General features: G+C 41.8%; 1 protein-coding gene across 4 annotated transcripts in view; it reads left to right on the top strand.

Moving 5' to 3' along the window:
- The window catches only part of KIRREL3 (kirre like nephrin family adhesion molecule 3), a 704,205-nt gene extending 682,089 nt beyond the window's left edge, over positions 1 to 22,116 (top strand). For 3 of the 4 annotated variants that reach the window (XM_087939026.1, XM_087939025.1, XM_087939023.1), the window contains 2 exons: positions 14,487 to 14,573; positions 20,243 to 20,793. In XM_087939026.1, the coding sequence (XP_087795152.1) occupies positions 14,487 to 14,573; positions 20,243 to 20,686 (531 nt within the window). In that variant the 3' untranslated portion in view covers positions 20,687 to 20,793. Of the gene's footprint in view, positions 1 to 14,486; positions 14,574 to 20,242 lie in introns of all 4 variants that reach the window. The other variant, XM_087939024.1, reaches the window with a different exon arrangement.
- Positions 22,117 to 25,779: the final 3,663 nt, after the last annotated feature.

Genomic DNA, 25,779 nt, shown 5'->3' with positions numbered 1-25,779 from the left:
CAGTCTGTGCAGTTGGAGCTCTCCAGGGTTCTGAAATTCAGTTAATTTCAGACCAAGTGAACTCTTACTAATAACGGATCAGATGGTCATTGAAACCTCTCTCACTACTCACTAATGTAACCAATTTAAGTTCATTTTGGCATTTAACACCATTTACATGTTTTTACCATCCTGACTGTCTCCCTTTACCCCCTTGCATCCCCCTTGCAGAGGCATTTATCAGGCTGATTGATCACTTTACCTTGAGCCCAGCAAGGTCCAAACTTAACTTGAATGAAACTCCAAGCTTGAGCACCTGCTAGAACCTTTATTAGATTTCAAGTCTTATATTTGACAATGTAATATATGCAGCTACTTACTGTAAAAATATGCTGTTTTTCTTTCCACCTCTTTGTTCTACACTAGTTCCTCATGAAATCCCATTCTTCTGATAAAGTTTCTAACATGCATCTATTATCATAACAAACCTTTTTTTAACTTCCTTGATCTCAGAGTCAACTCAAACTTTTTTGTTTGTTTACATAAGCAACGGCTCACTACCTTTCAAAGCATATGATTTTTCACTATACTTTCCTATGGTTTCTTTTAAATGAAGATTTGCAGTGAAATCCAGCATAATTTATCCCAGTAGTAAGCCCTACTGCATTTAAGAGCTTACTTCTAGATGAGACTACGCAGGACTGCAATTTTAATCATTGTGGTGCTTATCCATTTAAACAGTGGAAAAGCTTTAGATATCTGGGAGTACTGCATCTTTTCAGCTTGAGTCATTTTTAGCTTCTACTCAATGAGATGTTCCCTGGGGAATATGTTGTTAGGATAAGCATAAAAATAATACGCGTTCATTTTGAGAGAGTGTGTGGTTCTTTTTTCCTAAACTTCAAATGCAAAATATGGTCAAAAAGTCTCCCCACAAGAAGTACTATCTCCTTTACATTATGATGTTGTTTGCCAAGTATACAGTTACAACCTACCAACTTTGTAATGGTGAGAAAGAGAGAGAGAGAGAGAGATGTAGAAATGGAGACAGAGACAGAACCAAGTCTTGACATTCCCACATGAAATCTGTTTTCTTTTGAACTTCTATGCATTCAGTTTTTAAGGACCTTATATAACTTTTACCATCAATGCCTAGAATCCCTTTGCAAATTGAAAAATGCTGTCGCATCATTTAATATCTGTGTGTTTAGCAGAACATGTCTAGAACTACACATCTAAAGGGCCAGAGTTTCCGTACACGTGGGAATCAAAACGTGCAGAATACAGTGGATTAGTTATTGAAACCTTCTCCAGCTCAATTCCCTGCTCAGGAATGAAATTTCTTGGGAAGACTTAGGGCCACTTGGTATTTTCTCTGTCTAATGCACACTGCACTGCAGAACGAATGTGAGAATTAAATTGGGATAGTGCATCAGCTATTCTGAACCTTTGGAAGGAGAATACTAATGTAAAAGACAACATGGCAGAAATCATTCTACCAAGAGATTGCTCCAGTTAGGGCTCTGTTTAGATATAGCAAGGATAGAGGAATTGGAATTATTATTCTTTTATTATTATTTTTGAAGCTCATTTTCTTTTGGAAATTATCTCTTGTAGGTTGAAGAAGGCATTGCCAAGGCCATCAAATAATAAGGATCATATCTACTCCTATTCTTCCTTCCTCTCTCCCTCCCTACTTCTCTCTCTCTCTCTCTCTCCTTTCCTCTTCCCCTTTCCCCTTTCCCTCCTTCCACCTCCCTTCCCCTTCCCTTTCTCACAATCTCTGTCACACACACACCTTTTTGACTTTCTCCCTCCCTTTCTTCCTTCTTACCTCCCTTCTCTCCCTCCTTCCCCTTCCTCCCCATCCCTCCTTCTCTCTCTCTCTCTTCCTTGTCTTACAATATGTTGAAATAGAGTAACAAGCTGCTTTTGCCAGGAAGCTGAACCGATTGTCTGGAGAAGGCTTTTAAATCTAAACCAAGCATCATGCTAACATTACAGAATGTCCCTTCTCTTCTTAATATATAGCATTTGCTCAGCAAATTTCACTCCATTCCAAGAACAACAGTCCAGTTGTCCAATGAAATCAAAACGTCACACAGAGAAAGCAATGCTGAGATCTGTCAATGTACCCATTTCTGCCCACATCGCTTTTCTTCACATTCTTTTTTTCTATGTAGGAAACAATGAACCTCAAAATACTTTTCCTCCTTTCTTCCTGACTATTTTCAAACAAGTCTTGTAATAGGCAGCCTTTCTGATGCAATTTCTAACACCTTCCCATCCCTTTGAATTACCACTCTGCCATTTTGGTGTTTAATATCAGCTGAGAAGACAATTAACATGTGGAGGTCTGTCACATTGCAATCATCTATGCAGATGTTAAATAGGACACAGAATATAAGCCATCATAGCATCCATGAGAAATCATTTTCCAACGTCACTGTTCTTTCCTCTTGCCCATCAGATGCTACTCAGGCCATGCATCTGCGCTCACTTCCAAGCCAGTCCAAATTATACCTACCCAGATTTTGCAAGTTGCCATCACATCTGAAATCTAAAGGCATTAAAACCACTACACCTCTTTGAGCCACTAATTTTGCAATTCCATCAAAAAAAACAATTGGGTTTGTGCCATGCAATTTTCTGCTTCCCAACACAATGGGTTATCCAACTGGTAATGTTTCCTTTCTCCCCTAGAAAACTTCACTTAAACATTTTCCACTACTGATTGACTTCCACCGGGATTTCTCTTTCTCTTTGGAGGCAAAAATATTACATACTCATCCCACTCCGCAGTTTTGCAACCAGCATAATTCTCTATGGCTCTTCCTAATTAATGGTTTAGTTCACTTAGAAGTTCACGTTACTCTATAGGTTGCCCAGTTCTGACATAGGTTATATTTCCTCTGTCTTACCCTTCCTTATTTTATTGCTATATTTTTATTTACAGAGTCTTAAAAATCCTTATAATTGCATAGAGAGGTACTTAGAGAAGATCTTGGAAGAGCAGCACATTCAAAAGAGTAGTACATAACAGAATAACAAAATAACAGATTTGGAAAGAACTTTGGAGTTTTTCTAGTCCTTTTGCCTAATCGTTATTATTTGTTTGTTTGTTTTCTATATCACCCATCTCACTAATTACAGTGACTCTGGGTGGCTTGATTCTTGTAGCCCATTTTCTGGCTTCACATAATAAACTGAACAATAAATGAACCAGGTTACGGTGGGTTGTACAAGGCACTAAATAATGTCAAAACTCCTCAAAACAAACCAAGGAAATGCTAATCAAACATAGCATGTTAGATGAACACGTTGACCAACTCTTGTGACTGACCTAGTTGTGTAAACTCAGCCAGTCCCATCTTTAGCGACCCTACTTAAATGGAAACAACAAAGAACAAATTCAGCTAAAGAAAGTAGAAAGCACCTTCCGGTCAGGTGAAAATTGTGTGTCTTATTTCTATATTTGAAAGCCTTGGGATAGAGATTCGGCTTCTTGGAATGTGTAAAGTAATATTTACTTGGAACGTTGTGGCTGTGCAATTATTTTTCTCAAGCATTCAACTCCACCTCGGGCACCTGCAGAACATGATTCCAAGTGACCTGGTCTATTGAGTAGTGGCAATCTTTTCTGCCCTCCCAGGCCCTGCAAAGAATCATAGGAGCTTGTTGTAGACTGGCTGTTTAGAAGAGAGGAGAGGTGAATAAAAAAATAAGTGAAAATAAACCTCCGTGGCCCCTTTGAAATCTGCAACACAGATGAAATTTGGAAGGAGGTTTCAATTCACCCTACCTCTTCTTCAACTTTTCCCACCCACCCATCTCTCCCACCAAGAAGTTCCATGTTCAGAGCATTGTTCCAAAATTTGTTCAGTTTTTGGAAATGAAGAGCTAGCATGCTGAATGTGGTTAACTGGTGGAACCTGAAATGGTCTTGAGGTTCTCTTAGATTCAAACTATTACCAATTGTTATCTAGATTATTCTACAGCATTTATATGAGCTACTATTTTTTCCCCTGTTGACCCAGTTAAGAATATGATGAGGAACAGGACTAGGGGTGATATGATACAGAGGTGGTATATTCAACTGACCAATTCTGGAGAACCAGTAGGGTAAATTTTGGGTAATTTGGAAAATCGGCAAATCCCACCTCTAACTGGCCCCACCCCCATCTATTCTCTGCCTCCCGAGTCCCGGCTGATCAGCTGGGTCTTCTTTGGTTGCCCTGCACAGGAGAACGGAGCTGGAAAGCAGGTTAGTGGGGTGGGGAGGGAATGGGATTTTACAGGATCCTTCCCCTGCCATAAACACTAAGCCATGCCCTGCACACCACGCCCACTGAACCGGTAGTAAAAAAAATTGGAATCCCACCACTGACATGATAGCATGGATCCAGTATCTAAGGGGCTGCCACAAAGTAGAGGGGATCAATCTGTCCTCCAAAGCCCCTGAAGGCAGGATAAGAAGCAATGGATGGAAGCTAATTAGGGAGAGAAGCAACCTAGAACTAAGGAGAAATTTCTTGACGGTGAGGACAATTAACTAGTGGGAAGGTTTGCTTTCAAAAGTTTTGGGTGGTCCATCACTGGAGATTTTTCAGAAGAGATTGGACAACCATTTGTCTGAAATGCTATAGGATTTCTTGCTTGAGCAGGGGGGTTGGACTAGAAGACCTCCAAGGTCCCTTCCAACTCTGTTATTCTGTTATTCTTTAACGCCTGGTGCATATTTTACAATTCCGTACAGACATTCGGGCACAAAATCCAGCTTCTAAAAACCTTGTCTTATTTTAACTTCTATGCACATTTCCATCTCTTGTTGCCGTGAAGCTATACTCGATAGCCCAATGTGAAGCCTGCTTGTATATATGTACTTATGCACACAACACAACACGAACACCAAATATGTGTTTTGCCCCTTTTAAACTACTGTTTGTCTTTGTTTTATTCTGTCAAAGATTTTTAAATAAATCCTCCATTCAAGACCACATTGATTTTAGAGCTGTAATTAATTTCATCCTTTGCTGCTTTTGTCAATGACCTTACAAACACTCTCTCTAATATTCTTGTATAGTTAAAGTAAATTAACTCTGTTTTTTCTCCTCCTCTCTCTCTGCTTCTGTCATTGTTGGCCTCTCCATTATTTATGAGTCTTACATGCCAGTTCTTGAAATCACCTTGGAACATTTTTTCTCATATTGGGAAATCCACATTTTGAGGAAGGCTGGTCTGCCTAGCAGATGCTACTGGACACATTCATAGGCTTAAACCTTCTGGAAGTGTATATAAATAAGTATCTCTATTGGAAATACAATGGGGTATCTGTAATGATTTTGCAGTGATGGGTAGAGAATAATTTACATTTAGTCCAACTGCCCAGAATGGATAGGATCGAATTATTTAGTATTTGTAGGATGACTCCATGGGCAATTATGTCTGTGGAAATTCTCCATCATCCAGGTCATGGTTGCCCCAAAGGTGCTTTTTAAAAAGGCAAAAAAGGGCTTCCTGTATTATTATTTTTCTTGAAGATGTTTTGCTTCTCATCCAAGAAGCTTCTTCAGTTCTGACTGAAGAACTGGAGAGTCAGAACTGAGGAAGCTTCTTGATGAGAAAGCAAAAAAGGAAAAACAAAGGACGTTCAGTTGTCCTTTGAAAAAGCACCTTTGGGACTGTTGTGGTTAGCTGGCAGCAGATGCGGACGGCTGAGCACAGCGAGGACTCAGATGAGGAGCCAGGACCATTAGGGAGTGGACTGCTGCCTTCAGAGATTGTGGGGGCTGGCAGCAGCGATGAGGAGCCTGTGCCAAGTTCCCGAGGAGCTTGTGCCAAGTGCACCTGTGTGCAGGGTTGCTTGCAGGAAAGAGCAGTTGCAGCAACACGGGCGACTCAGGAGTAAGGCTGCAAGGTAATTGCCCCTCCTTCAAGAAGATAAAAGCCAGCTGTGAAGCGAGCATCCTTTGTAGGAAGCAAAGATGTTTCGAAACTCAGCCTCGTGGACATTACAGTATCTTAAGTTGGTATTTGAAGACTCTTGTGTTGTGAAATGTTTTTTATCTGTTATTCTTGGCAAACTCGCACAGTTTTGGCGAAGCTTGTGCTTGTTTTATTGGGAAAGGGTTTGGGTCAGAACACGGACATCCACAGACAATAATTAACTAGTTGGTATCCGGACAGGTTCTAGACCAGAGTTTTTCAAAGTTTTGCAACTTGAAGTTGAAGTCCACACATCTTAATGTTGCCTTGTTTGAAAAAACACTGCTTTTGGCCCATTTAGTGCATGCAAAGATCCTTGCCTTCTTAGTCTTGCTTTAAAATTTTGGATTTATCTCATGTGTGTGTTTGTGTCAGGACAAAAAGTCAGCAGAAAACTAGATGGTGGTGTTGGTGTCCTGTTGTCCACCCCTCTGCTTTCTACCATTTGTCCCTCCATCTTCTGACTTCCTTTCACAGAAAGCAGATTCATGTTCAAATGAATTATTAAGCTCTAGGCATTCCTTCCCTATCTTAAAACAAATATACAACATCACAGATCAATACTATGACTGGAGGACAACAGAAACAACATCTTCCTCCCCATGCAGGATTAAAGGAAACCCCATCTAGGGATTCCCCCCCCCAAAAAAAAAAAAATCCGTTACAGTAAAAGAGTTTCCTATAAATCAGTCACTTAGATCCAAACCCAGTTTAATTCCAGAAACATCCTATTTGGAAATGGGATTCTGAAGAACGTCATAAAAACAAAATAGAAATCCATTAGAAATGAACATGCTACGAATTCTGGATACAACTCTTTTGGGTCCTGAGCCCTGTGCAAAACAATATGTGAGGGTTAGCAATTTCCATCTATACCCCACTTTGTTGTGGATACTTTCTTCGTGGCAGGGATACCTCTGTGCAAACTATTTTTGCTGAGATGGGCATTTAGTACAAAGTTGCCCATTACTTGCTTCTGTTAGTTTTTGTTTTTTTTTTTCCTTTAAAAATGTTAATTTCAGATGAGGATTCTGGTCTTTGATTGCAATCTGTGATTTTGCTCCAAGGTGCTTAAAGATTCAGGCAGCAGATAAGTGTTTGGAATAAATAAAGTCCCTGCATTTTGTGTTCTGCTCCTGTTCTTCTTCAGAACTGAATCAGCATCTTCCTGTCTCTTTGCTGCTTCAGAGACTTCGGGTCTTGGCCTCTTTTCCAGTTGAAAAACCTCTGTTTGCATCACTAAAGCCCAGAATTGCTCAAAGCTTTTCTCTGTGACGATTGTTCTGTTTTATGTATGGATGTAGTTGATCAAACTCTCCATTTTATGTAGTTCATTAAATTTCTACAAGGCCTAAAAGAGAAAAATCGATGTTTTTCTCAGCAACAACTTGTGGAAATGGTATTTTTTCTTCTGGCCCTGTTTCCATCCCCTTCTTGCTAAACAGAACACAGTTGAGGGATGGAAAACCCTGCAAGATCCATCAAACATTCCACATTTGAAAACAGCTGTTGATTATATGCCATCCCTGGGATCAGAGGGCACATATGTCAAACAATTACTGATAAACAGTGGCAGGAGAAGTCAGTGGTTCTCTTAGCCAGGAAAACAGGTTCGCCAGTGGGAAATGTTTAATTCTGAGTGTTTAAGACTGGACGTTTTTAAGAAGATTCTAGAAAGTCACTTCTCTGAAAGAGTATAGGTTCTCTTGGTTGAGCAGGGGGCTGGACTAGAAGACCTCCAAGGTCCCTTCCAGCTCATTCATTCTAAGAAAGGATAGGTCATTATATGAGCCCATGCTCTGATGCTGCACATGCCCATTTTCGTGGAGGAACCTGGAAACAAAATCTGGGTGAAAACATTCCACTTACATCTAATTTTGGAGAGGTAGTTTGTTCTAGTGGTTGAGGCGCCAGGCTAGAAACTGGGAGACTGAGAGTTCTAGTCCCTCCTTAGATGTGAAAGCTGGCTGGTGTAACTTTGGGCCAATCACCAGGAGATTGTGGGTTCTAGTCCTCATCAGATATGAAAGCCAGTTGGGTCATTTTGGGTCAATCACTCCTTTTTAGCCCAGCCCATTTCATAAGGTTGTTATTGTGGGGGGGATGAGGAGGAAGAAGGAATATCAACAATGTTTGCCATCTTGAGTTACTTATAAACAGTAATAAAAGTGAAATGAAAATCTAACAAACAAACAAAGTAAGATTCAAAGTACCTGCCATTCTGAGCCATGTCATTTTGATTGGGGTGGGGAGGGGTAGTCTGAATCCTATTGTTTAGGGGTTCCATACTATCTTTTTGACAATCCAATTTCATCCCCCTGCTTCTTGCACCCTACATCTGCGTTCCTTGGTGTCTCAGCACATTTACCACCATTATTCTTTGCACGTGTTTGAGTTTCATGCATGGATGACGATACTTTGGGGAAAGGGGAAGACCCTGAAAAGTTTATGGTTCTTCTCTGGGTCATGAGGAAGAGAAGAGAAGAGAAGAGAAGAGAAGAGAAGAGAAGAGAAGAGAAGAGAAGAGAAGAGAAGAAGAGAGAGAAGAGAATCTATTAAGAATAGAATAGAATAGAATAGAATAGAATAGAATAGAATAGAGAATAGAATAGAATAGAATAGAATAGAATAGAATAGAATAGAATAGAATTCTTTATTGGCCAAGTGTGACTGGACACACAAGGAATTTGTCTTTAGTGCATAAGCTCTCAGTGTACATAAAGAAAAAAATTAAATACATTCATCAAGAATCATAAGATACAACACTTAGTGATAGTCATAAGTTACAAGTTGGAAGGGATAAGTAATAGGAAAGATGAAAAGAATAATGGTAATACAGTCTTACTAAATAGTTCAACAGTGTTGTGGGAATTAGTTGTTTAACAGAGTGATGGCATTTGGGGAAAAACCGTCCTTGTGTCTAGTTGTTCTGGTGTGCAGTGCCCTATAGCACCATTTTGATGGTAGAAGTTGAAACAGTTTATGTCTGGTATATATATTTCACAGCCCTCTTTTGGACTCATGAAGTATACAGATTCTCAGTGGAAGGCAGGTTGGTAGCAATTGTTTTTTCTGCAGTTCTAATTATCCATTGAAGTCTGTGTCTGGTTGCAGAGCCAAACCAGACAGTTATAGAGGTGCAGATGACAGGCTCAATAATGCTGGTTATACTGGTTTGGTTACACCAAACTGAAAGCAGTTCTCAGTTTCTTAATGGCCTATAGCTGGGGTCCCCAATCCCTGGGCTATGGCCCAGTAGCGGGCCCCAGTTAGAAGTGGGCCAGGCAAGTGGCAGATGAGTACACAAGTATGCGCAGCTCCACCTGTGTGAGTTGTGGGTGTGTACAAGTGTGTGCATCTCCATTTGCACATGGAATCATTCCCTCTCCCCTCCCTGCTACCGCTATCACTAGCTTTTCACAAAGCTGAAAAGATTGGGGACCATTGGCCAACAGCAATCTCCCCAAATGCAAAGCCTCTGTACCAATGTTTCTCAACTTTGGCATCTTTAAGATGGTTGGACTACAACTCCCAGAATTCCCCAGCCAGCATGGACAACCAGTTAAGTATGACCCAGCAGTATGCAGCAGCAGCCAAAAAAGGCAATGCAATCCTAAGTTACATTAACAGAGAGATACAATCAAGAGAGGTACTAATACCACTCTATAAAGCCTTAGTAAGACCTCACCTAGAGTACTGCATCCAGTTTTGGTCTATAAAAAAGATGTTGAGACTCTAGAAAAAGTGCAGAGAAGAGCAACCAGGATGATTAGGGGAGTGGAAACTAAAACATATGATGAAAGGTTGCAGGAACTGGGCATGGCTAGCAGAGGGTGGTATTCGGCAGGTTCTGACCAGTTCTGGAGAACCGGTAGTGGAAATTTTGAGTAGTTTGGAGAACTGGCAAATGCCGCCTCTGACTGGAGATTTTACAGTATCCTTACCCTGCCACATCCACCAAGCCACGCCTAAAGAACCGGTAGTAAAAACATTTGAATCCCACCACTGATGGCTAGTCTAGTGAAGAGAAGAACCGGGGGGCGGGGGGGAATGATAGCAGTCTTCCAATATTTGAAGGGCTGCCACAGAGAGGGAGGGGTCAGACTATTGTCCAAGGCACCCAATGTCCAGACAAGGAAGAATGGATGGAAACTGAACAAGGAGAGATTCAGCCTGAAAACATGGAGAAATTTTCTGACAGTGTAGAACAATGAACCCATGGAACAGAAGTTGCCTTCGGAAGCTGTGGGAGCTTCATCCCTGGAGGTTTTCAAGAAGAGATTGGACGGCCATTTGCCTCCTGCTTGGGCAGAGAGGACTAAATTACTTACAAGGTTCCTTCCAACGCTGCTAATGGCTGGCTGGGGAATTCTGGGACTTGAAGTCCACCCATCTTAAAGGTGCCAAAGTTGAGAAACACTGTTCGGTAGAAACTCTGTAGCATCCTACCTTGTTTTCCCCCTTTCAATTGCAATGCAATTCAAAGCTTGCCGGTATCATTAGGAACCCCAGGCAGGTAAGTGAAGACAGTCTTCCTTCCTGCAGTATACCCCGCAGGTTTTTTAAAAACAAGCAAACATGGAGAGAAATCAACCTTCCTACGCCATCTATTTACGGCAGGAGTTTAAGGGGAGAACTGGGGTGTCGATGAAGATGGAAGATGTTACAGAGAGAAGGAAAAAAATAAATGAATTTCCCACTGTTCGTTGATGAAGTGAGATTGTATTGAACTAAGCCTCAGTGTAAACTTTATTAAAGGTCACACTAATGAATGGCTTAATTCTAGAATTATAAATTAACTCATGGGGTTTCTGCTTTGTGAACAACTGTGCTTTTCTGGATCTATCAATCCTCCAGCTACAGAGGCTCAAGAGAGAGAAAACAGACTAAATTCAGAGGGCAACAGTGCCATCAGCAGATGAAATACATTTATTGCATCTCAGAACTGTATCAATATATACTGTAAAGCAGAAAGTATCAGGAAAAAAAGTTACCATGGATAAAGCTGTTTATTTAACTGCAGTTAAATAATCCCACCATTTTTTGCAAACTTCTCCCTATCAGTAAAACTACAAAAGTAATAGGTCTTGCAAATTCTTCAAGAGAGATTTTTCAAAATAGCCACAAGTATATATAGCAATAGCACATAGGCTTATATACCGCTTCACAGTGCTTTTACAACCTTCTCTAAGCGGTTTACAGAGTCAGCCTCTTGCCCCGAACAATCTGGGTCCTCATTTTACCCACCTCGGAAGGATGGAAGGATGAGTCAACTTTGAGCCTGGTGAGATTTGAACTGTCAGATTGGAGGCAGCTGGCAGGCAGCAGAAGTAGCCTGCAATACTGCAGTCTAACCACTGCGCCATCGTGGCTCACAAACAAATATAAAAGCACTTTAAAAAATATTTTTTTTAAAGCAGTTCTGTTTGGCCCAGACTTGTGTAGTTGCTTCAAAAGCTCCTGCTGGCTGATTAAACACATTTATGGATACAAGTATTTTGCTTGAAGCAGCTCAGGTGCACATCACAACTTACAGTGTGAGAAAAAATTGAAAAAAAGGAAGCAGCTACTTTAATGAGGCACAATTTGTGTGGTTCAAGCGGTTCTAAAATTATTTTGATTTTTTAAAAATTTAATCTGAAGAATTTGCAACGTTCTAAAATTAATATTACTAAAATGATAATCATATATTAGAACTATTGAGATTGCATAAGCTGACACTCACCCCCTGAAAAAACAGTGTCATACAATTTTTTTTCCACCCCTACCTGGCCTGGATTTAATACTTTATGATACCGGTATTTGCTCTGCTCCATCAACAGTTTCTTTCCCAGCCAGAAAAAACTGAAACACCTTAATTTATGACATCAAATAGCAGCACCAAAAGCTTTCCAGCGTATCTACAGAAACTGCTGCAGGGGAAGCATTTCCACCCTCATTTGCTAAGGCTTTAAAAGAAAGACACGTTAGAAGTCAAGCAACAATCAGTACTGTATTATAGATTTAGATTTTCGATTAGCTGGGGCATTCCGAAACAGTAATTCCATTAGATGCTTCAGTCTTGCAATGGAAAAAGAGGAAATGCGAAGGCTACACAGAGGTGATCGATATCTAGGGAAGATAAAAGGCAACCGAGAAATTGCCCAATAAGTATTCAAGTCTCATCCAGGCCCACCTTCCTGAAAGAAGGGTAATTAAAGCCATATTCTAATTAACATAGACTTTGCCCCCAATCAGAAGCATCCTTTGCAGAAAAACTAATGAGGCTGGGAGAATAGGCTGTTGCTTACAGATCCATCTATTGAATTAAAGTGAAAGCAGCCTTTAAAACAAGCCAAGAGAAGGATAGATTTTCCTAATAGTTGAATGCAAAACACTTTGGACTCCTCTTCTTCCAGTGAGCATCTAGACCACTTAGAATAGCATGGCCCTAGAGATTCATAGGCCCTCTACCCCCTCCCCCTTTAAAAAAAATGTTAAAACTAAGAGTTTTCCCGCAGGTGTTGCTACCTTTGTAGGGTGGTTGGTGTGTTAAATTTATTTAGCATACGGCAAATACATGGACTTATAGTGGTTCAAATATTAATGCCCAGTCCACCCAGCCATTCAAGGACAGGGTGCTTGAGCTATGTTGAAAAAAAATCAGACATTGGGCTGGTATAAAGCTCCTGATGGACATTCGGACACAAGGTGATGGATATTTTGTCGAGGAGCACCCCAGTCACACCGAGGCCCCACTTAAACAATGAATCCTGGAGGACACCATGTTGGGTATGGATCCTGTTCACAGTTGACCAATGCTGGTGAGGAAGGTCAAAACCTGGCACCTTTTGTGTGTTAAATCTGGCCCCTGGTGTGTTAAAATGTGTGTTTCTCCCCTTCCTGGATATTTCCTTTTTGCAAATGTATTATTTGTGGGCATTGTTTGACTTGTTTTATGCAGTGCACCGCCTAGAGTTGTGATGGGAGCAGATGGCTTATGCATTTAATAACTTCTTGCAGCCCCCGCCCTCCAGAGCCACACCATCCTTCCTAGGCAAGATTAAATTTTTAAACCCTGACAGTAGGTCTACCTCAGGACACTCAAGTACTTGAAGAGGGCAATGTGCATTAGAGAAGCAACACGCTAGTTTCAGCTGCTTGAGGCATATCCAGTACTATTCAATGTCAAATATAATAGGGTGATGATTGCAAAGAGCTCTTGGTGATCTCATTGTCTCAGTATCCTCTGCACATAAATCTTCAAATGGAAGACCCGAAGCTGTTGTCGTTTTTCAAAAGGCAACTGGACTTTTCTTTGAAGAAATTATTCAGTCGTGACCAGGGGTGGGATTCAAAAATCCCAACCACCGGTTCACTGCCCGGTTGCTGGGTGGGCGTGGCCATGGTGGGGCGTGACCTACCAGAACTTCCGGGAGGGCTGCTTTTCACCTTCCCCAGGGTCCGGAGGCTTCCCTCGGGCCTCTGGGAGGGCAAAAACGGTCTCCCCCAGGGTCCAGCAGCCTCCGGAAGCTGGAAACAGGCCCGTTTCCGGACTTCCAGAAGGCCCATTTTTCACCCTCCCAGAACCTCTGCGTGGACCCCGCACTTACCTGCGTACAAAATGGGTCATGTGGAGACTCCTGGGAGGGGAGGGGTGGGTGTGGCCAGTCGGTCGGTTCAACTACCGGTTCAGGGAACCAGATGTAAACTTCACATCCAGTTCGCTCGAACCAGTCCGAACCGGCTGAATCCTACCCCTGGTTCTGACTCAATGGTGGAGAATGGAAGGATTGGTCAGAACTGAAGAAGCTTTTTGGATTGGGAGTGAAACGTCTTCGAGGAAAAACAAAGAAAAGACCGGTTGCCTTTTGGAAAAGCACCTTTGGGACAACCAGGACCTGGATGATAAGAAACTCCCTAGACATTTCAATGGAGAAGATAGAAAGAAGTCCACAGGTGGAGGTCCCATGGCGAGATCAGACTTTGATGATAGTGATAGTCCACAATGTATAAAAGCCTGCAGAGATTCTCAGTCATCCAGTTCATGGTTGTCCTAAAGGTGCCTGGATGACTGAGAATCTCCACAGACTTTTAGCTACACAATTTGGGATGAACACCCTTTGAATGGTGTGGGAGTAGGAGCGGATTTCCAGAGGAAAAATTGCAGATTATAGGAACCAGGAGCACTACTGTGACCCTGAGGACACAGATAAACTTCCAAGTGGCCTCAATGACCCTCTGAAAGGATGCAAATCACCAGGATGCAAATCCTTCCATTCCCCACCATCCAGTCAGAGCTGAAGAAGCTTTGTGGATGAGAAGTGAAACATCTTCAAAGGAATAAACAAAAAAGCCCAGTTGCCTCCTGACAAAGCACCTTTGGGGTACGTAATGTATATGCTATCATTGTTGGTAATAGGCTGAAAGAAACACAGGGACTTTGGTTCATTCTGGTGCTCGCACCCAATTTACTAAGCTTCAAATTGTGATTTCTAGCGCTTGACTTTTTCAACTGACCATCTTCTTCCCTTGAACTATAGATGGACAGAAGTGAGTTCCAGCAAGATTCAGTCCTTAAACAACTGGAGGTCCTCAAGGAAGAAGAGAAAGAATTCCAGAATTTGAAGGTAATGTCAAAATTACAGGATTCGATTTTGCCTATGCAAAGTGGGGATTGATTTTCCCCGGGGATTGTCTGAATCTGCCAGGGAACAAGGGGAGGATTTTATTGCTGTGTGAAAACAAACTTAAGCCAGAGAAATTAAATTTAAGCAGCACAGCAACGTTGCAATCAATTCTACCACATGAAAAATTTAAACAACAACAAAAAAATGATTTACACAGGTATAAACTTTTTGGGGGGGAAGTCCTGAAAATCAGCCAAGTCAACAAAGCCAAGTGAGATTGATGCAGCAGAAGTCAAGGACTTTCAGAATTATGGAGGGGAACAATTTCACCTTCGCTGAACTTCTCGCAGATCAGCTTAAGCTGTATCCTCGATAGCATTCTTAATTTGGTTTTGTAACAAGATACTAAATTGGTCCTAAAGCTCAGTGACCCAGGTTGGTAGGTTACTGTTTTGTTCAATGAGAGCATGAGCAATTAACCTAGTCAGGAATACAAGAGACACTTAAAAGCGGAGGGAAATCAAGAGAGATCTTCTGGATCCAGTTTAGGGGTCATATATAACAAAGGCAACACTGATCCATTTGAACAGCATCCTAAAGCATAATTGGCTAGGTTTCAAAAGTACAAGGCCAGCATTTCTTTCGCTCAAGATTTTCATGCAGGAAGACTCCATCCAAACTAATCTTTATGTTCATTAGCTCTTTTGGAGTAAGGCCCAACCGAGGAGAAATTTCCAACACATGAGGAGGCTTTCATTTCCAAGGATCCCGCCTGTATTGCTAAAATCACTGTCCTACCACTGTGGTTAAGGATGCTGTTTCATGGGTTTGGGAGTTGAGGGATACCCGTAAGTTAGGTACAAGGAGTGGAAGTTCCAAGACAGTTGAACCACTAACCACTTAGCTGGACCTGAGACCTCGGGAGGAAGACCTATGGAGTCATACTCCTTCTTCCCAGGAGGAGAAAATAATCAGCTCTCCCTAGGAAACATCAGCTGATAGTCATAATATTTTCAGGCTACCACTATTTTTCTTCTCTGAAAAAAAGTTGCTATTTCTGCACCTCTGCAACTTATTGTTTGAAATGGAGATGCACAGAGGTTATACAATTGGTAAAGTCATCCATTTGTATTTTAAGTAATGGTACTGTCGAGCACCAGAGCGTTGGTGTATTTATTTAGCAGCACAAAGTATACTATTATTTCATCCAGAATCGGACGCTCCTTAAGTCTCTCTTGCTTTCTATATTCCCTTGTTAGTGTGGGGTCTTTTGGTGTTCATCTGAGCTTGGCTGTGTCCTTGCAGATGTTTCTGTTGGAATTCATTGCTGGAATGTATTTCTATGTGAACAACTATGGGAGTATTCAGCCATTAGATGGCAGTATTTACAAGTTTAGATCAATTTTTTTTTACTATGGTTGGCTTGGTGGATGTGGCAAGGGAAGGATACCGTAAAATCTCCAGTCAGAGGTGGTATTTGCCGGTTCTCCGAATTACTCAAAATTTCTGCTACCAGTTGTCCAGAACTGGTCAGAACCTGCTGAATACCACCTCTGGTTTGGATCTATGGTATATACTCTATGCTCTCTTGTTCTAAGTAGAGTTTCCCATCTCCTGTTACAGGTAAATAGTTGAGCAGTAAAGCACATGGTGATTGTACTCTTTATTTCTCTGTGTGATGCTTTATATATAAACATTACCCAACTAGCTAACATTTTCAGTGTAAAGCAGTGCACCAAGCTCAGAGAGCACCAAGGACACCATAGTTCATCCCTGAGCTACAAATATTCTATACATTGTTACTCTTTACCCATTCTCACTTTGACACTTCACCCTCATTATACTATATAGCAGGTGTCTCCAAACTTGGCAACTTTACCACATGCGTATTCCCAGCATAGCTGACTGAGGAATTCTGGGAGTTGAAGTCTGCAAGCCTTAAAGTTGCTAAGTTTGGAGACCTTTGCTGTGTAGGTTAAGAACTAAAAGATGCTGAGCCAGTACTGGGCAATGCTCCCATCTGGACTCCATGCCATCTCCTGTTCAAAGAGTAGTGAGAAAAGCAACAGCCTTGAGTTGAATCATTGCCTTGGTCTACCCACTTTAATATTGTTTACTGAAGCTTTCTTCTTTCTGCTCTAATATCCAGCAAGCAATTCCCATGATTCCCCTTCAACAGGAAAATTATCCATGACTAGTGACAATTATTAGAGTGATAATCCACATCTGGAGGCAGAACATTAGAAAAGGACGCAATGGAAGAGCAGTAGATTCCCAGCATTTCCAATCTAAATCAGTTAGACTTTAGGATGATGGAAATGTTATTTGGGAAATGTAATTCCGGATAGAAAGCATGCATTTTACTGCAGTGCAACAGTATAACTCCATAACTTTGCAAACCTGGATGTTCTAGCGATTAAAAATATACCAAGGAACACATTTTACCTCCACTGAACCACCCCGCTCTTTCTGTTAAAAAGCTGCTTTCCTTTCTGGTCAGCTCCTTTATGAAATCACAAAATCCCAAATCTCTTCAGATGGTGGCACCTTCAAGTCCCCCTCCCCTTCTTAAATGAGGCTTTCAACACAATTTCTCTGGCATGCATAGGAAGAAGCAGAGCTCCCAAAAGCTGCCTCTCTCTCTCTCCTTTGAAACATGCAGGCCTTTATCTCCAAGCAAAGACCTTGCCATCTTCCATTCATTAGCCCTGAAACAAAACGCAAGTCAATCACTACAGCTTTTCGTTCCCCTCACCCACAAAGGAGCGGCACTTCCCTCCATTCCTTTCTAGAGAAAGACGGAAGGAAAAGAAAGATGGTGGGATTAATTGATCAATTAATAGGATGTGCCAACATTTTATCTGAAGAGTTTCCATGGTAATAGAAGCATTGTCTTCATCGTTGTGGGAGAAAGCTGCAGTTTTCTTTGCCAGATTTCCAACTGGGCTAAAGCTCTGTCCAATGAAAGGGAAGAACAATGCATTAAGAAAAGGAGAGAGGGGAGAGAGAGAGAGAAAGAGGGAGAGAAAGAGTAAAGGAGGAAGGGAGAGAGAAAGAGGGAGAGAGAAAGAGAAAAAAAGGAAGAGAGAGAGAGAGAAAGAGGGAGAGAGACAGAGAGAGAGAGAAAGAGGGAGGGAGAGAGAGAAAGAATACTAAAATGGCAGGCTTAGGAGAATTTAAATGTAGGGGGCAGACAATTTTGTTATTTATTTGCAGGTAGTCAACTTAAAACTACAGTGGCACCCAACAGTTCCATTGCTCAATGAGGCAGTCGTTAAGTGAGTTTTGCCCCATTTTACAACCTTTTTCCCCACAGTCATTAAGTGAGTCGCTGCAGTTGTTAAGTGAAGCAGGTGGTCATTAAGCTTCCACATTAAGAATTCATTCACGCTTCTCCCGATCTCTCTTAAAAGCATCTCCATCATTTTTTTAAAAAAAAAACAGCTAAAGTAGATTTTAAAAGCCAAGAATCTCCATTTATAGGTGTAGACATTCCAAGTATTTGCAAAACAGACATTCTGATTATTGGCAATTAAAGGTAAAGGTTCCCCTCACACATACATGCTAATCATTTCTGGCTCTAATGGTGCTCATCTCCATTTCAAAGCCGAAGAGCCAGCACTGTCCGAAGACATCTCCATGGTCATGTGGCCAGCATGACTAAACGCCAAAGGTTTAGTTACCAAACGCTGTTACTTTCCCACCAAAGTGGTCCCTATTTTTCTACTTGCATGTATTACGTGCTTTCAAACTTCTAGGCTGGCAGAAGCTGGGACAAATAATAGGCACTCACTATGCTATGTGGCGCTAGGGATTCGAACCGCCGAACTGCCAACCTTTCTGATTGACAAGCTCAGCGTCTTAGCCACTGAGCCACCATGTCAATTACCAATTACAAAGAGAGAAATGAAAAAAAATCTCATCGCAATTTTACCTCTATAACCTCATTGGTTCCCATAAATCTTTCATGGATTGCTATTCAGCCTACAGAAGCACCCATTAAGAGGCGTGTTTGCTGTGTTTATAAATGTTTGATGTGCATATTTCATATTTATATTGTTTCTCAAATATAGAGGTATGAAAGAATAAGTACAACCGTGTATTAACATAAGATTGTATTGCTAAATGCAAAACCGCATAGGTGAATTTCACACAGTGATTCAAAACAAAAAGTGGAATGTTTTACCATGAAAAAAGTCCACCTATGCAGTTATTTATTCTCATGGAAGGCATAACACCCCCCATAATACACATGGCGAATTGAACATATAATCACAGAAAAGCAGAATTTCTGCTACATGGAATTATATAGCTATAAATTATACCAATACGTAGGCTAGAAATGTTTAACCAATAATGATCCATTGCCACTGAAAATCAGTTTATGCTATCCTATATTTTTGGCCTGCTCCGTTTTTTGCAACTTCTCATTTCAAATTACAGGTAATAAATATCTTTGCAGATTCTTATTTCACTAACCAGGTGCCATGTAGAATGGCTGCCCACAGGTACACCTAAACTATTGCAAGGAATGCACAGTGTCCCTTCCTATCGCCTAACCAATAAGAATAAAACCACTGTGACATTTGTAAGATTAATCTGAGGTGACTAGGCCAGACAAGGGCCATGCTTAGGGACAGAAGTCTACCTACAATTTCAAAACTTAAACTCTGCATTTACAAAACTCCTAATTTCAATCCAAGATCGAATAGAGGTGCCCTCTCTACAGAACATGCACGGCTCATTCTTAATTGGGAAAAATCATATATGATAGGTGATATATTATAGAGAGGAGGAGGAGGAAGATGAGGGAAGGAGGGAGGGAGGGGGAGAGAGAGAGGACAAACAGGATACATGATAAACAGGCTGAGAAAGATAGATAGATAGATAGATAGATAGATAGATAGATAGATAGATAGATAGATAGATAGATAGATAGATGATAGATAGATAGACAGACATAAGATAGGATAGATAGATGATAGATAGACAGACAGACAGACAGACAGACAGACAGACAGATAAGATAAGATAGGATAGATAGATTGGCAGAGATAGATAGATGATAGATAGATAGATAGACAGACAGACAGACATAAGATAGGATAGATAGATGATAGATAGACAGACAGACAGACATAGATAGATAGATAGATAGATTGGCAGAGATAGATAGATAGATAGATAGATAGATAGATAGATAGATAGATAGATAGATAGACAGACAGACAGACATAAGATAGGATAGATAGATGATAGATAGACAGACAGACAGACAGATAAGATAAGATAGGATAGATAGATTGGCAGAGATAGATAGATAGATAGATAGATAGATAGATAGATAGATAGATAGATAGATAGATAGATAGATAGATAGATAGACAACATAGAATAACATAACAACAAGATAGGATAGATAGATGAGAGAGAGAGAGACAGATAGACAGACAGAGATGGTAGATTGTTGTATCAGTGCAAGGAACAGCTAATTAAAATTAACAACTTTTCTCCTGTTTCTCTGTAGGAGAAGAGTTTGCCTAAAATTTTCATCTGAACATTGAACAATTAAGCCTTCCTCTTGCACAACCTGGCATCTATTACAACACCAGATTCCAAAACGCAACCCTGCACCAAGAAATAAAACTTTCTTTCCTCCTTCTTTCCAGGATCCCACGAATGGCTATTACAGCGTGAACACCTTCAAGGACCACCATTCCACGCCCACCATCTCCCTCTCAGGTTGCCAGCCAGAGATGCGGCCAGCCAACAAGCAGCGTGTGCCGACAGGCATGTCCTTCACCAACATCTACACAACCCTGAGTGGGCAGAACCGCCTCTACGACTACAGCCAGCGTTTCATCTTGGGCATGGGGAGCAGCTCCATCGAGCTGTGCGAACGGGAATTCCAGCGGGGTTCCATGAGCGACAGCAGCTCCTTCCTGGACACGCAGTGCGATAGCAGCGTCAGCAGCAGCGGGAAGCAGGATGGCTACGTACAGTTCGACAAGGCCAGCAAAGCATCAGCCTCGTCTTCTCACCATTCACAGTCGTCCTCTCAGAACTCAGACCCTAGCCGGCCTCTGCAAAGGAGGATGCAGACCCATGTGTGAAAGGATGGGACAAAACTGGCAACAGGAGGGGAAGGAGGATAGGATAGAGTGACTGACATGCAGGTCAAGAGGCCGCCTGAGCTGAATCCTGGCCCTGCTGAAGGCAGCCAAATCCTGGTGGGGGGGGGGGAATGGAGGCTGTTTGACCAGTGTATTTGTATTCTAGTGACCTGTAGCTCCGCAAAGCACTTCTCCCCTTCTTCTCTAGAGTCAAGGCTAATGCAAGGCGAAGGGAGGTAGACGGAGCCTTGCACTGCAGGTAGAACTCTTCAGAGAGACTTAATGCCTTCTTTCCTAGACCTGTTGACTCCCTTCCACAAGGGGGAAGGACTCACGACAGCTGAACCCAAACTAACCTTAAGCACAATGTCCATTTCCTTCCTGTAGCAAACCCAGGCATAGAAAGGGGGATGGGAACAAAGACAAGGGAAAGGAGAGGACAGGTAGCTTATTTGGGAAATGCTGGGAGAGAACCAGTCACCCAGGCCCACTTCTTTTAGGGAGGACAGCCTTCTAAACCCAATGGTGCAGGAGTAACAACCTCCATGGCCTTCCGTGGGAGGCGAGGCATCCTTGCTTTTCCTACCAAATAAGATAACCTCCCTGGAGATTTGGGGGTAGCTATGACCATCTATCGCCTACCAGCAACTTATATTTCACACTTCATCCAACTGGTTGGGCCCAAGAGAGACATCTAAGCTGTCTTTCGCCGGCATGTCATCTACCCTGGGTCGGTTCCTGAAGATAAATTGACTGGTGCTTCTAGAATCTCCTGTGCTTTTCACTTCCTCTTCCTTAGCGACATCGATTCCTGTCTGTGGACATTCTGGAGAAGGTGCATTTCCAACCGCTGCCCATCCCATGCACCAGCAAGCCCACCCTCCCTGCTGCTTAGCTTCATTTGCAAATTATAAGGGGTGGGGCGGGGGGGAAGCTGTCTTCTTCAAAGCAACCTCAAACAACACGGCTTAACTTAAGGAAGCTTCAGTGTGTGGGGGAGGGGGATAGCCATTGGTGTAATGACGTGCACTGACCGCTGAACCTGGTCTTTTATGATTTTTAATGATTTTTATTTTGTTCGGTGTTCGGTGTTTATCATATTACAATGTGTCTTTGGACTAAAACAAAAAACAAAAAAACGGAGTTGAGAACTTTTAAAAGTGGCTTCTCAGCAAAATACCCAGGTTTGCCTCTAGCCCATCCACCACACTCTGATTTCGATTAAGAGGAACTGTTTGGTGGAGGGAAGACTGGACTCCTCTTTTGAGTGACGTGTGACAATCACTGCAGAGGCCTTCCCCAGAGTGGGCTGCTGTGGCGAGTGAACGTAAAACATTTCTTACTTCTGCTTCTGTATTCCCTTGCCCTCCCTTCCTGTTATCCTCCTCCACAGCACAACTGGACGACTAATACAAGAATTGTTACATGAACCCTGGCAGTGAGTCCTTTGGAAACCAGTTTGGTTTAAACAACTCTGGTCCAAAAGAGGAAGGGGGAAAAAAAAAACAACCACGCAGCAACATACACATCGTGTGGAATCCAGGGCTTGGTCTGTGATAAAAGCGCAAACATTTTCCAGGAAAAAAATCAAGAACTCCTGTCTATTTCTTCTAACATATTCTTCTAGTCCAGGGGTCCCCAAACTTGGCAACAGCCACCATAGCTGAAGTCCGCAAGTCTTAAAGTTGCCAAGTTTGAAGACCTCTGTTCTAGTCATGCCACATACCACTAACCCTTTAACTCACCAACTCCGGAGAGCAAATATATTATCAAAAATTTAGCTTAACGAAATAACAGGGTTGGAAGGGACCTTGGAGGTCCTCTGTTCCAACCCCCTACTCAAGCAGGAGACCTGTACCATTTCAGACAAACAGTTGTTCAATCTCTCCTGAAAAACCTCCAGTGATGGATCGCCCATAATTTCTGAAGGGAAGTCGTAATTGTTCTCTCATGAAATTTCTCCTTATTTGTAAGTTGGTTCTCTCCATGAATAGTTTCCACCCATTGGTTGGTTCAGTTAAAGCACTCTGACTTCCATCATAGAGTGGAGGACAAAGAGAAGCGGAACTGACCAAAGGAGGGAAAATGGGGTACACGTATCTGCCATTTCCCCAACCCCCATTCACTGGTTTGAGTCACTGGTTTCATTTGATATTAGCAGCTTATAGCACCCATTCATACCAAGAAAATGTCCACTATATAAAAACTAAACTCAATAATATTAATAGATGAAATCAAGCAGGCACAAAGATATAACGAACAAATCCAGCTCTTATTCACGTCCTTTTATCACACAGTGTGCCCCAGTGAAGAATGCTTGTCAGGTCTCACAGGCTATTCAGATCAAAGCTGGCCTGGCAAGGGAAAACTACCGATATCAAATCAAAATTTAGGTCATGTGGGGGCATAAATACACCACTCCTAGAAAAAAGCAACCAATTGCTCTAAAAAGCAAACCAAATTTCTCTGGAGAAAGGGCAGGCAAGAGATGGTGGTATCCTAGACCAGAATCTTAATGGAGATGTTAAGACCTACCATATGGATCAGGGGAAAAGCAAAAACGGCATCCTGTATCTTCATGACCATCGTATGCTAGCTTGCCTAGCTCTGTTGGACTTCCTCCTTCCTTCTGAACTTCAAAAGCTGCCCTGGTTGAGAATAGTATCTACAACGGAGTCCAAGGAGTTGTTCTCTAACTTCACCAGCAAAAATCCTCCCTCATTTAACAAACAATGCAAGTCTTTTCTAACCCAGCAGTAGAATCACTGAAGAGGAGACATTTTCCACACAGTTTTGCATGTAAGCTGCGCCCTCTCATTAAACTACACTTAGAGCCTATTGCCCATTTCTCCAATAAGGCATGGAATTGCAAATTAACTCCTAAGAATTTCAAGGCCCTTAATTTTTAGTTAGATCCTAAGAATTACTCAGCAGCACATAGGAATTTCATGGCAGGGAGGGGGAATGATAACCTTCAGCACTTACTACGGCCGTTGGACCAGTCATTGAAGGTTTAATCAATGTTTCTTCCATTTCATCAGACCAACAAGTGGTCTCAGGTTTGGGGTGGGTGATTTGGACCCACATTGTTTAGGAAATCCTTGGAAACTCTGAATTTCGTTTTTGCAGTCATCTTGGCAGAATGAACAAGAAACAAGCTGAATGTGGCTCAGTCCAGACAAACAAACGCCTGTGCTTTTCAGACAAATAAAAAGGTACTTTACTGCTGCTGGGATTTTTTAAAAAAATAATAATAATGGGAAGTACAGGTTACGTCTGCCACCTACTGGCCAAGTCCTAGATCGGCAACACCTACCTTGCATTAGGGAAACCCCTATCTCAGGGATGTCCAATCTTGGACATGTGGATTTAGGACATGTGGATTTAGGACTTGAGGATTTAAACAAGACTTGTGGGTTTCAACTCCCAGAATTCCCAGCCATCCATGCATAATTCTGGGAGTTGAAGTCTGCAAGTTTTAAGGTTGCCCAAGGCTCAACGCCTGTGCTCTAGCTGGAAAGCCTGCAGAATGACCTTCACCATTGGCTTCAGAGATAATTCACAAAGCTTAAGTAATATGAAAATACTTGGCAACTATCACCCTTCACAAGCAATTAATGACTTGTTCAGAGACCCAACTGCTTGGGAGAATTTTTGATTTTTTTTGGCTTTTTTCATATTTTATTTTATTAAGTTTACTTTCTGAAGCAAGAATTTCCTCAACCATCTGTTCATTAATATAACAAACAACAGTGATAGGCAATCATACTGGCTGCAAATTAACACATCGGGAAGCAGCCTTTGAAAGCAGCCTTTGGAAAGCCCGTTTGTTTCATTAAACCCAGATTTCATCCAGAAGCCAGAAAAATGCCATATGCTGTGTTCACAACCAGGTTGAAAGATGTTTCTTAGAAGTAGAGAGAGGTTGCACCACAGTAGCAAGACAAGATAATAATAATAAAAAAAAAAACCTAGACTGGTTTTGCAAAGGCATATGTATGATGAGGAGAGGTTTATGATCAATAGCTCTATTGGGCTACCCATTCTTTCTTCTGTAACATTCACAAGGCCAAATTGCCTGGGGATGATACAGCATTAAAGACCATCTGCCCAAACCTGTTGATTGACCAAGTAGCTTATAACGTAGCAGCCAACCCTCATGGAACCATCCTTCCAGCCAAAGGCACAGGTGAGTTGCAAAATCTTCCTTTCCAAAGAGTGGACAAAAATGGCTTTAGGAGATGCTTTTAATAAATGTTTGTGCATCCTTGGCTATCCATTTCAACAGAAGCTGGAAAGATGCAGTTGTAGGGAATCACAATTATTTGATTATAATTATTTCTGATCCAGTCAATCAGAGGTCTCCAACCTTGGCAACTTTAAGACTTGTGGACTTCAACTCCCAGAATTCATAGCTGGCTGGAGAATTCTGGGAGTTGAAGTCCACAAGTCTTAAAGTTGCCAAGTTTGAGGACTCCTGCAGTAGATACATGAAAACAACTTTTCATGTGGTTCTTTGCAGAGCTGATGCATTCAGATCTGGTCTCTGAGTATCAAGAAGGACATGCTGTACAAAACATACTGACCAGAGCTGCCTTTTTCAACCAATCATTTGCCCCTTCTATATTCTACATTTCCTCCTATGTGTAGAGAACCAATTCATCCTGCCCTAGAATCAACCCATTCAGTCAATTAAACACACCTTGTTTCAAGAAAGTGAAGGGCCCTTGAGGATAGCAACTTTGCTCTCTTCTGATGGAGCCATGCAGGAGTAGAGAAGCCAAGTCAGTCACCACTTCTTCACTTTCCACAAGCTGGGGAACAGGTAGGATGTTTACAAGAGAGGGGTGCATGTCCAAAAAAGATGTGACCGTGCCCCCAAACGGGTGATTGAATTTCATTTGGCCTTCAGTTGTATGACGGGGTTGCCATCTTGACTTCATTGACATGCACACACCATAGGCATCTCCAGAAGCAGGGAGCTCCAGAAAACCACTCCTTTCCTCAACACAGAGTAGTCCTAAGAAAACTCCATAAGAGTTACTAGTAACTGAGATGAAGCTAAGAAGTTACCTCCTAAAAGCAGTGGTGGA

Source organism: Pseudonaja textilis, chromosome 9 (assembly GCF_049901715.1).
Source record: "Pseudonaja textilis isolate UNSWEBS1 chromosome 9, rPseTex1.2, whole genome shotgun sequence".
In the NCBI taxonomy this organism is placed as follows: Eukaryota; Metazoa; Chordata; class Lepidosauria; order Squamata; family Elapidae; genus Pseudonaja; species Pseudonaja textilis.
Note: the sequence above shows the minus strand (reverse complement) of the source record. Positions and strands in the feature narration are given on the sequence as shown.